Source organism: Petaurus breviceps, unplaced genomic scaffold (genome assembly GCF_028583685.1).
Source record: "Petaurus breviceps papuanus isolate PSGF00001 unplaced genomic scaffold, PetGlider_PUasm1.0 37, whole genome shotgun sequence".
NCBI classification, from domain to species: Eukaryota; Metazoa; Chordata; class Mammalia; order Diprotodontia; family Petauridae; genus Petaurus; species Petaurus breviceps.
In genome coordinates this window covers 51816486-51829432 of record NW_027186296.1, presented here as the reverse complement: position 1 = coordinate 51829432, position 12947 = coordinate 51816486, and the positions used below count along the sequence as shown (strand labels likewise).

Here is a 12947-nt window from a genome sequence, read left to right as displayed (position 1 = left end):
CATGTCTCTTTCTCAGGTCTCTAACAAAAGCTTCTAGAGAATAGGAATTAATTAAAAAGTCATAGCATTCTAGAGCTATTGTGTTGAACTAGTCCAAACCTCCCTGCCTCTCCCAACCCCACTTTAACCATGGGAGAAGTGCTGGTCATAATCTAGATGGACAGTGAAAGCAGGAACATTGTATCTTTTTTCTTTTTTACAAAATTTGCCTCCAAATTATTGAAAAACTTAAACTCATTTGTCTTTTTCACATAGCCCTACTTTTTGACTCTGAAATGACTTACACACTTTTCAGACTCAGGAAAAATGACTCTAATTTATCTTGTCCACAGAGACTTGGTGTAAAACCATATTTCTTAGCATGTTCATGCCATAAATACCCTCTATAATTTTCTCATCATATTTGATCCTATTTCCAAATTAAAATATTCAGATTCATATTCAAATCAATATATAAACATTTATTATGTACCTATTATGTGCCAGGCATTGTACTAAGTGTATTCCATTAAAAAAATAAAAGCACGATGAAACATGTTCAGAAGACACCCTATTGGAAGACCTACTGAATTTTCATAGTGTGTACTATAGCCTGTAAGTGATTAGTAGTAGTATTTATTTATCATCAGTAAGACAGTTTACATACTTTTTGGTGGAATTTTATGTTGTATCCTTAAGTATATTTCAGTGTAGTTGTACTTGAAAGTAAAAAGTTGCAAAGTGAATGTCATGTATTTTTTAGTATATAATTGAAGGCTGTGCATTGCCTGTGAATGCTGTGGAAATTATAAGATCAGTAATAGGTGTTATTAGTGTTGTATGATCTTATTTTTTTGTATTGATCACTTTTAAACACACTGATAACGACTACTTTGTAATTGCAAAATCTTAGAAACCTTTAACTGGAAGTATAGGACACATTAATACTTTAGAGAATCAGGAAATCTAGGTTCTAGTCTCTGTTCTGCTTTTAACTTGTAGGCCCTTGGGCAAGTCATTTGACCCAGCTGGCTCCAGTTTTCTCACCTGTGTTGTGCTAGAGAATTCAGTTTAATTCAACAAACATTTAATTACTTACTGTGTGCTAGAGTCTATGGATACAAATCATTGGGGAGGTGGAATATGGAAGAATACCGATAAGTACACAATACAAGGGAGAAAGATAAATACAAAGAAAAGGCCCAGGCAAAGTGCTATGAGAAATTTTAGGGGAGAGATCACTTTTACTTGTGGAGGAGAGAAGAGGATTAGGAAAGGTTTAATGGGAAGGTGGTATATGGGATGGACCTTGAAAAATAGGAAGGACTTAAACAGAGGGAAATAGTGAAGAGAGAATTTATTCCAGGCATAGAGGACTGAGCAAAGATAGGAAAGGGCAGAAATTAGAATAAAGAACAGAAAGTAGTCCAGTTTTGCTGGAACATAGACTATCCAAAAGGAAATTGTATGGGATAAGACTGAACAGTTAGGTTGGAGTTAGATTGTAGAAGAAGGCTTTGAATGGCAGAGTCAAAAATTTAAAATTTATTTAGTAGATACTAGGGATTAACTGAAGGTTTTTAAGTAGAAGAGGGATAATTTAGCAATGCATGAGGATGATTACTTGGCATTGATGTGAAAGACTGATAAGAAAGGAGCAACTTGGAGGCAGGAAGGCCGATTAGCAGCTTTTTAACAGCAGTCTAGGGAAGAAAAAAACGAAGGCCCAAATTAAAGAGTATTTTAGTGAGGGTTAAGAGTGGCCTGATGTGAGAGATAGCAAAAGTAGAAATAACATAACTTTGCGGTTGATTGGATGAGTGTGGGTGAAAAAGGAAAGATTAAAAAATCACTCCAAGATTATTATGTTGGAAAGATAGTGGTGGCATTAACAGAAATAGATAAGTTAGGAGGGATAGTTTATTGGGGAGAATAATGAGTTCAGTTTTGGGCATATTCGAGGTGCCAAGAGTCAAGTCAGTCAAGCATTTATTAAACACCTCCTGTGTGTTAGGCATTGGAACTAGTGCTAAGCATTAGGGATTCAAAGACAGGAAAAAAAAATTACCGGATGTCAAAGAGCTAAAAGTCTGCTGGGGGAGACAACATGAAAACAACTAAAATTAAGGAGGATTGATTACCAAAAAAAACTCCTATAGATGGTGGGATTTTCACCAGAACTTGAAGGAAAATTGGAGATCTGGGAGGCAGAGATGAGGAGGGAGAACATTACAGGCATTGGGGACAGCCAGTGAAAATGCCTGGAGTGGAGAGAGTGTCTTGTGTAAGGAGACTAGTTTTATTAGATTGAAAAATAAATGGGGATGAATAAAGATATTAAAAAAAAACTGGAAAGGTAGGAATGAACAACAAGGTCATGAAGGACTTTGAAAGCCAAACAATGTATTTTATTTTTGATCTTAGAGGTGATTGGGAGTCACTGGAATTAATTGAATGGTGAATGGAGGGATGCCTAATCAAACCTGCACTTTAGGAAGATCAGTTTAACAGCTCAGTGGAGGATGATCTGGAATGGAGAGGGACTTGAGACCCCACCTGTAGATTATTGCAGTAGCCCAGGTGTGAGGTGATAAGGGTCTATAGTGGGGTAATTGGTACTCAGAGGAGAGAGAAGGAGTCTTATGTGACAGTGTTGTGAAGGACTTGGTAACTGATTGGATATAGGAGGTGAGAAAGTGAGGAGTCAAAGATAACACCTAGGTTGTGACCAAGAAGATGTTGGTGCCCTTGGCAATAGTTGGAAAGTTAGGAAGAAGGGAGGATTTGGAGAAAAGATATGAATTTCCTTTTGAACATGTTGAGTTTATCCATGAATTATCCAGTTCAAGGTGTCCAGAAGGCAGTTGGGGAGGTTAGGGCTAGATTAGTAGATTTGATAATCCTTAGAATCTAGAGGTTATTGGAGTTGATAGGATAAAAAAAAATGAAATAGTATATATATATACAGCCATGTAGTATACCCATAGTTAATAGATGTGACCTGCATAAAGATCTAATGGAGTGATCAGACAGGTAGAAGAACTATTTCAGGTACTGTCTGATTAGGGAGGTTCAGGATTCACATGAACTCAGCACTTCAAAAGATCCAATACAGTTTATTTAAAATATAGGTGAAAGGGAAGGAAACCAGAGATATCAGAGTGAAAGTTTAGGAATAGTAAGATAAGAGCAATTATGATTAACATATTTACAATCATCACCGATGTGGGGAAGCACCAACACCTGACCACACAAGCTGGGGAATCCCAGGCACAGCTGTCAGGGCCCTGATCGGGAGGGTGCCAGGCAAGATGTCTCCTCCATGGGTGAGATTCCAATTTGGGGTCTGAATCTTACAGTTTAAGTAGTGCTTAGAACAAAGAAGGCATACTGTCAGGTGTTTTTAGCAAGCATCGTATCTTGTGTGAGGCCTGGGACGGAGGCCAGTCCCTTCTAGCCCTCCCGGCTCACCCTCCCCCCCCAAGAATGATGTTTCCTTGGAATGGCTAGTTCCAGGAGTTGGGCAGTTATCATATCTCTTCTCAAGGATGTGGCCAGGGTCCTAGGAGAAGAGCAGCCCTCATGTTCTCATCTTATTCCTCACCCTCACACAAGATACGATGCTTGCTAAAAACACCTGACAGTATGGATTCAGACCCCAAATTGGAATCTCACCCATGGAGGAGACATCTTGCCTGGGACCCTCTGGAGCAGGACTCAGAGGGCTGTATCTGGGATTCCCCAGCTTGTTTGGTCAGGTGTTGGTGCTTCCCCACATAGGTGATGATTGTAAATATGTTAATCATAATTGCTCTTATCTTATTCTTAAGCCTTTCACTCTGTTATCTCTGGTTTCCTTCCCATTATACCTATATTCTAAATAAACTATATTGGATCTTTTGAAGTGCTAACTGTTCCATTCACATGAATCCTGAACTTCCTTAATTAAACAGGTGCACCTCAGTCCAGCAAGCAGTTGGAAATAAAACAGTGAATAAAATGGGATTGGTTAGGATGGATTTGGAAGTCACCTTCACAGAAGTGAATTTTTGAAGTCATACTCAAGACTCATCTGTATCTGTGAATTTGTGGAGATTCTGTAGAGATCTGTAATCTCTTCAGTTTTCTCCTTTGATGAAGGTTGCAACCTATCCACACCTGCCCATCCTATGCAATTCTTATTGATGACCTCCCAGAAATTCATCACAGGGGACCACCCAAACACTGGAATCCTTCCTTCCTTTCTAACATTATGAAGGTACCAGTGACCTGCCAACTTGTCATTCCTTACTCTTGCCACATGAATATCCTATCTTCTCTTCCTGTTCTAAAGTTTCTTGATTCCCTTTACTTTTGTTTTTCTGTGAAGTTTCTTATTGGTTATGTGTTGTAACTTGTTTATATTTGCTTTGGAGAGCTTCAAATAAACCACTCCCACAGTCTTATGTTATATAGGACTTTCCTAACTCTCTATTTGGAGTGAGTTTTGCTTGTGATTCAAATAATAATATGAATTAAGAGTGTAGGCAGTGAGGTTCTAAGATGAAGTAGGATAGATTTACAAATGTAGGCCAAAGGAAGAATGGTCTGGCTTCACTCTCTTCTGGCTTGAAACTTATTACAGGTATTCTAGCTCCCATCCCAATTATCTTTCATTTGACTCGTTCTGATTGTGATATAAAGTTTGCCTTTCTATGTAAAATTATAGCATTTTAGAGCTTTTAAGGAACTTAAAGATGATCTATTTCCCTCATTTTACAGAAAGGAGGGACTTATGGCTTAGAGTATTAGTATATCTAAGGTCATACAACATGTCTGTTATAGATTTAGGTAAATGATAATTATCCAGATATACTAGAATACATTGAATTCTTGCATTTTACTAGTAACACGTGAATTTTCATATGAAGTGGGAATTTGTCTATTACTGTGTATTAAGGATATGAAACTCATTGAGGGATCATAAAAATTTTTGTTAAGTAACTAATGAGGCACTCTGAATATGCAGATTGCTTTACGTGAGCTAAAATTCATGATTTTCAAAACGTTTGTTTTTTTTTTTTTTCAAAAGGAATTTGGAAAGAGTAACCAGAGAAATCAGACTGAAATTCTTAGATTGAAGAAAAGGCAACTTCTTTGTATCTGTATTTTATGTTCCTTGGATGTTTATGAAGTTACATGAATGAAAGTATGTGATAGATATTTGATCTCAGAGCTAGAAGGGATCTAAAGAAGTTCATTCTTCTGGTCCAGTAAAATATTAACTTTATTGAGGAGGTAGCTGCTGAAGCCCCAGGCAGTAAAATGATATTCTAAGATTACATAGCTGGTCAGTGGGGGTAGCTTATGGTGGGGAAGGTTAGAACTTTGATCTCCTGTCTCCTAGTGCAGTGTCCTGTCATTCAAATAAAAGTAAAGCAAACAAAACTGTGATTCCCAGTATGTGTGCTTTTGCTCATTTCTTCCTAAGAACCCTCAAAACAAAGAAAAAAAAAACAAAAGAAAATTAGAGTAACTGGATAGTATTTAAGAAGTGAAAAGAGTAGTATGGATACGTGAAAATTGATCACATCCTGTAGTTTATTAAAATGTTTTAGAAGGAGCTATTTTGAAAAAAGAAGTAGAATTTGCCAATTTAATTTCTTACAGGTTTCCTTTATGTGTGTGTGTGTGTGTGTGTGTGTGTTTGAACCTTTCTGAAAAGGTATTCTGTATATTTTATTAACACAAAAAAAAAAACTATCTCTAACTGCATCAAATGTCCTGATCATTTTGTTTTGGTTAAACTGTGACTTTATAAAACTACTTATGTTGATATATTTAAGATTTTGGTGATTGAGAAAAGTGAAAAAGTACATCTTTTAGTAAATTTTATTTTATAGTTTGCAAAAGACTTTGCAAAAACTTTGGATAGAATAATTGCTAGTTTAAAATTTTTAGTGTCTTTATTTCCTATATTGGATATGTCACTTTACACAGTAATTTGATGATGTATTATGAATACTTTTAAGAGATCAACTATAATTTAAAAATTTTCTTACTCTCTCTTTAGATCGTATTTTACAAGATGTAGTGCTGTAATGTGGCTGATGGGACAGGTTCAGTCATGGCATCAGAACTTTGTAAGACAATCTCTGTGGCGAAGCTGGAAAAGCACAAGAATTTGTTCTTAAATTACAGGAATCTGCACCATTTTCCAATGGAGTTACTGAAAGATGAGGGCCTGCAGTACTTGGAAAGACTCTATATGAAAAGAAACTCCCTTACAACCTTGGTATGAAATGCACATAACAGTATTATATTTTTAAATACTTACTCATAAATTAATGCTGACTAAAATCAGAGAGTTGTGTTCTAGGGATTTTTATAAAGAGATTTATTTCATGGGCAATACAAATACATAATTCACAACATTTTCTTACCTTGGTTCATAGGATCAGTTTATGTTGTTTCATTGTTTCCTTGTGAATCATTCCATTCTGTACTCACTTCAACAGACTATTTATTTGGAAATTAAATCTTCACATCCATTATCTTTTTGCCCTCCCATTTGTGGAGAGACTGCCTTAATATGTGGTTTATATATGTTAACAATTAAGATAATATGTTAATAATTAAGATAATATAATTGATATGTTAAATATCAATAGTGACCTGAAAGTGTTGTGAAACACTTGGTGACATGCTCAGAAAACTGACTGTAGAGGACATATACTGGCTGTGTAGCCCAGGGTAAGTCAGTTAACCTCAGAGGGCCCTGAGCTATTCTTTAGCACTGTAAGTTAAAGAATAGGACAAATGTGCTAATTACAAGTTCTCTATAACAATAGAATAATAGGTCAGACCCATTTCCTACTCCATCTTCCTTATCTTTACTGTCTCAAACAGTAAACATTTATGTATCTTTTATTTGCATGGCTTACTATATTATTAGTAGCATTACATTTTTAGCTAGTGTTATTTTGAGTTCTAGTATTACATAAGTCATTTTAGACTTTTGTAATTTAACTATTATGACATTTGTTTTGAGCTTTTTCAGAATTTTTGTTAAATTTAACAAACAAACCTACTGTCTTGGAGAAGACATAAAGAAAAATAAAGCGTCCCAATTATGTGGGAGTTTAAACATTCTGATGAGAATATAACACATACACAAATAAACATAATACAAAATAGATCATAAGTGCATGTGAGATCTGTGGATGGAAAGATCATTTCCAACTAGGATGATCAAGGTAGTTTTCATTAAAGAGGTAACCTTTGGGCTGAGTCTTGAAGACTGGAATTTCAGTAGACAAATGGAGGAAGGACATTTTAGGCATAAAAAGGGTGTGGGCAAAAGCCTGGTGTTACTAGTGTGGGATGTATAAAGAGTTGATGAGTAGTCCAATTTAGAGAAAGAGTACTTAGAAGGAGGTATTTTGGGATAAATTTGGAAAAGTACAGTAATCTCAGATATAAAAAGAATTCATACAAGTGCCATGTGACAAATAATTTTTAGCCTGGCTTTCTTATGTTGAAGTGTTTATCATGAGAAATGAAGTGTGAGCATTACATTATAGAACTTTTATTACTATTAAACTACAAGAAACATTTACTAAATATGTAGAAAGTACTGTGTTTTTCATTGGAGGAGATTAATAAAGTTTAGAAAAGGTACTCCTTGCCCTTAAGAAACTTATACTATAATAGAGAGGTCACCAATAATGATAGCGGTCAGAGAAGGAAAGTGTTGTGACATTATTCCTTTAGGAGGGTTGATGTAAAAAATTTTTTTTAAAACCTTGCCCTTTTCTAAAAAAGGCTTTCCCTGGTCTTTCTATCCTGTATAGCTATTATCTCTTTCTTCTCCTTCACTGTTAAACTTCTTGAAAAAGTTGTTTATACCATACTTCATCATTACTTGGTCTTTCTTCAGTGTCTCCATGCTTTTTTTATTGAGACTAGTTTTCTCCAAGGTAGCATTTTTTTTAGTCCTCATCCTTCTTGAACCTTTTCAGTTTCTGACTTTGTTAACTACCCACTGGATGCTTTTCTCTCTTTCCTTGGCTTCAGGGCCTCTGGTTCTATTTCTCTAATCTTTTCCTCTGTCTCCTTCACCTGAGTATGTTTGCTATAAAATGGAAGCAAATGATGGAGAGATAAAAAAAAAAATGCATGATAGTAAGGGCACTAACAGCTGGAGTGAGGTTTGAAAAAGGTCTGGAGTGAATGAGATCAACGGTGCAGGTAGAGGGATTAGCTTTAGGGAGTATTTGAAATATCTTCTCTGTTACTAAAAAGAAGGAGGGAAGAAAGGGTGGTAATGCTGAGAAAGTTTGATAAATAAAAGGATGGCTACTAAAGGACTTCATGTTAGATGTCTTCTATATTTTTCAAAAGGCAGGAGGGCAGATTATTTACTCTAAATACAGGGATAAAGTAGTGTTTGGAGGTGAAAGGAAAGAAGAAAAGGTATGGAATAATTTCTGTGGGAAATTAGAAAAGTCTGTAAGGGTAGAGTAGAAGTATTTTGAGTAGCAATTAGGGCCTACCTGGAATTATGTATTATGAATTTGTAGCAGGAGAAATCATGTCAGCTTGATGGGCAGCAGGTCAAAGGGACAAGGGATTGCAGGGAAGTAGAGAGTAGAAATGAAAGTGAAAAACCCTTAAGGTCCAGGATTAGTATTAATAACATTAACTAACATTTATATTGCCCTTTAAGGTTTACAGAGCATCTCACATATATTATTTCATTTGATCCTCACAACAGCCTTGTGAGGTAGGTACTCTTATTATCCCCATAGTATCCCCAGAAGAGGAAACTGAAGCCAAGAAAGTTTAAATGATTTGCCCAGGGTCATCTAGCTAGAAGGCATCTGAAAAGGGATTTGAATCAAGTCTTCAAGACCATCTTTCTTTCTTTCTTTTTTTTGTTAAAGCAATTGGAGTTAAGTAACTTGCTCAAGGTTACACGGCCAGTTATATTTTGTGTGGGTGTTATCTGAGGCCGGAACGGATCCTGGTTCCCCCGACTCTGGGGCCGGCGCTGTTACTAACTACACCACCTGGCTGCCCCCAAGACCATCTTTCTATCCACTATGCTACACCGCCTTTTAGTAGGCAAGTGAAGATGGCGTAGGATATGGGTTGGTCAGGAAACCAAAGGTAAGGATAAGGATGAAAAGTAGATTTGGTGAGTATGAGTGTTAGGAGACATAGGCTTAATACAGTTTGGAAGCAGTGATTAGAAAGTAGAATTTACAATTTCTTGATTTTGAACTTGGGACAATTCCCAAAAGATAGTGAGGTCTGACTTTGTCAGTGGGTGCCCAAAGTGAAGAAGGAAAAGAAAAGGAAAATCACTGGAATTGAGGAATTGTATTGTCGGGTTGTTAGAGAACTTGTCAGACTGAATGTGTGAGTCTTGGGAGTAAAGTAAAAGGGGATGAAATTGCGTAGAAGGTTTGAGCCAGGTATTCAAGTTGTTTGGAAAATTGAAAGAATGACCTGGAGTTTGGAAGATGACAGCAACACTTATGGAGAGAGAGTGATAGAAGCTGATTGTATGAGCCTTGAATCAGTCGAATCAGTAAGCATTTATTATGCATCTGTGTGTAAGGCATTGTATTAGGCACTTGGGTTACAAAGACAACAAAATAGTCTTGTCCTTATAGAACTTCCATTTTGTTGGAGGATACAATTTGTACATATTGTATGTATATATAAAAGTAATTTGAGGAAAAGGAGGTCTGAGTAGCTGGATCAGCAACGGCCCCATGGAGGTAATAAATTCTAAGAGCTCAGAGTTGAGTTGTAAAAAAAAAAAATGGATTCAAAGAGTTGAAAATGAGTAGTAAGTACATTCTGGATATGGGTGGGGAGGAGTGGGTAGCCTGTGTAAAGGCACATAGATGAGAAATTGAATTATCATATATGAGCCCCAGTTAGAAGGTCAGTTTAGTTGGACTGTAAAATATGGGAATGAGAATATTGTTTAATAAGGCTGGAAAAGTCAAGTCAGCAAGCATTTTTTGAGTACCTACTGTGTACAAAGCACTTTGCTAAATGCTGGGGATACAAAGAACAAAAGTATGTTGGAGACAGATTGTGGATGGCTTTACATGTGAAGTAGATGAGTTTGTATATGATCCTAGAAGAACAAGAAATCACTGGAGCTTATTCCATATGGGAATGACATGGTCAGACCTTTGCTTTAGGAAAATCACTGGAAGCTATATAGAGGATGAATTGGAAAGGAGATGGATTGGAGCAGTAGTCATGGTTGGAAGTAGCATTGGAAGTCAAGAGATCATCTAGTCATCCAAACCACCTTGTCCAATCTCCTGATTTCACAGAGAAGGAAATTGAGTTCCCAAGAGTTAAATGATGAATTAAACTAACTAGCAGAGCTGGAATTCAAAAGAAGATCCTTTGCATCAAAATTCATTGTGTCTTCCATTCCACCACACATAGATGAAGTTATTGATATGTATTAGAGTAAAAAGTTTTTACATTACCTTGAAAATGCTGTGTGCTGGGAGAAAGCTGTGATACTGCATTTTTTTCTATAGTAGTCTGAGGATGACAGGAAACCTTGGGTGGAAGTAACAGGTGGATTTGATTAATAATCAGCATTTATATGGTGCTTTAAGATTTTTAAAGCACTTTATTATCTCATTTGATCCTTACAACAACCATTTGAGACAGGATTCAAATTGGGTCTTCTGACCCCAGGACTAGCATTCTATCTACTCTGACACCTAGCAGGCTAATCCCAGGGTCTACAAAAAGAAAGAAAGCAGATTACTTGGGAGAGATAAGAAGCCTTGATTTATCCTGGCAAGAGACCCCAACCTCCCTTCCCCCCCTTAGACCATATATCTGTGTTCCTATTCTAGTTCTTCAGCTTCTGCTTTAACGGAAACTTTACTTAAGGTTATAGGAGCAATCACTAGTAGATTTGGAGAATCCTTGATGTCACTGAATGGGGCAGTTTTCTGAATATGTTTTCATACAGAACACTATTAACCATGGTGGTTAAGCTTTACTAGGAGAGGTAGCTAGGTGGTACAGTGGATGCAGCATTCACTGAACCTGGGGTGAGGGCAAATTCTGTTTCAGACCCTTTCTAGTTGTGTTATTCTGGGGCAAGTTGCTTAACTTACCTATGATTCAATTTCATTCACTGTAAAATGGGGATAATAATAGCACCTACTTGCCAGGGTTGTTGTGAGGATCAAATAAGATAATACTTGTAAAGCACTTTGCAAACTTCAAAGTGTTATATAAATGCTAGCTACCATTATTATTGTTGTTATTGTTATCTTTATTGTTACTTCTTTTTACTCTGTGTAATGAGTAAATTAAGAATTTATGAGCTGACCTGTCAACTGAACTTCTGTTTGTGATTTTATTTCTAGAGGAAAATTTGTCCCAAATTTCAAGTGACTAATATATAAACTTTTGGAATACAATCTTTTATAAACTATGACTGCCATTAAGGATTTTATTAAAACTATGCCCCCCTGTAGTTGTAATATCAATGATTATATGGCATCTTTGCAAGGTAATACAATTGAACAGAAGGTACATAAGTCAATACTGTACACATATTTCCAAAAAGTATGAGCCCACTTTTCTTTAGTAGCTAAATATCACACATCAAATACCATTATCAACCAAATCAACCTATATGCATATTCAGCACTGACAGTATTATATATGTGGTACTAGAAGCTTCAGAAATTGATCTTGGAGTCATCCCTTCCAAACTGTGTTGTTTAGTTACAAAACTAAAGGAACATATGTCTTACAATCTAGACTTTCAAATAGTTGACCTAATGGTATAGTTATTTTGTGTGACTAAAAGATTTTGAGTTTTTGTATTTTTTGAAATAAGTACCATTTATCTAAACACAGCTCTGTTTTTATCACCCAATCAATTATTTATGTCTTATCAAAGTATATTAAGTAGGATAGTTGTCTTGTCTAGTGGACTTGAATTCAGAAGATCTGTGAGTCATCACTCTGCCACTTAATTTTCTAGGCAAATTATTTCATATGAGATAGCTAAGTGGTTCAGTAGATAGAACTTCAGACCTGAAATCAGGGTGATCTGAGTTCATATTCAGCCTCAGACACTTATTAGCTGTATGATCCTAGGCAAGTTAACTTGTACCTGCCTCAGTTTCCTCCTCTGTAAAACAGAGATTATAATAGTGTCTGCTTCCAATGTTTATTGTGAGAATCAACTGAGATATTTGTAAAATGCTTTGCAAACTCTAAAGTGTTATATTAATGATATTTATTATTTTCATTATTATTGTTAATTGTACACTTCAATTTCTTTATCTGCAAAATATAGACATTTGATTGGATAATGTTCAGGGTACTATTCAGTGCTGATATTTTATCATTCTTTATTTGATTTAAAAATTTTTGTAAACAAGACCAATTGAAAAGACTAAGAGATTTATCTTGGTTCCACTTGTATGAGATAGATTTGTTCCTTAGAGTCACTTCAACTAAAAAAAACCTTTCCTGTTTAAAGAAGTATTTTCTTTGTAATTTTCAGATTTTAGTTATAATTCTAACATGATTTGTCTTTGATTTGCGAAGATATTCTTTGATTATTTTTCATGTTTTCCTGAATCTCATGGATTTTTTTTTTCATTTTTAAAGTGTATTTGGATGGATGTGTGATTTCTCATCCATATGAGTACATCCTCTAATGGTATAATTCACAATTCATTCTTGCCTTCTTATCCTCTGTGACTTGGCCCTCTCATACATCATTCACAATGGTTCTATTTATTGTGTTGAAGACTTTCCTCCAAACCTCTTGACATTGCATGCATATCAGCGAAGCACATATTATGTGCAGTATGTCTAGCAACTTGATAGGCCTAAATTTTTTTCTGGTCATACATATCTACACAACTTCTTTTCCTCAGTTCTTTGATATGTTGCAGACTTCTCCTGTC

The 12947-nt window shown here is 35.8% G+C and overlaps 1 protein-coding gene across 2 annotated transcripts in view; it reads left to right on the top strand.

Moving 5' to 3' along the window:
• Window positions 1–12947, top strand: part of LRRC28 (leucine rich repeat containing 28) — a 187499-nt gene that overhangs the window by 2586 nt on the left and 171966 nt on the right. For both annotated transcript variants that reach the window (XM_069098495.1, XM_069098494.1), the window contains exon 2: window positions 6032–6253. In XM_069098495.1, coding sequence (XP_068954596.1) covers window positions 6086–6253 — 168 coding nt within the window. In that variant the 5' untranslated portion in view covers window positions 6032–6085. The remainder of the gene's footprint in view (window positions 1–6031; window positions 6254–12947) is intronic.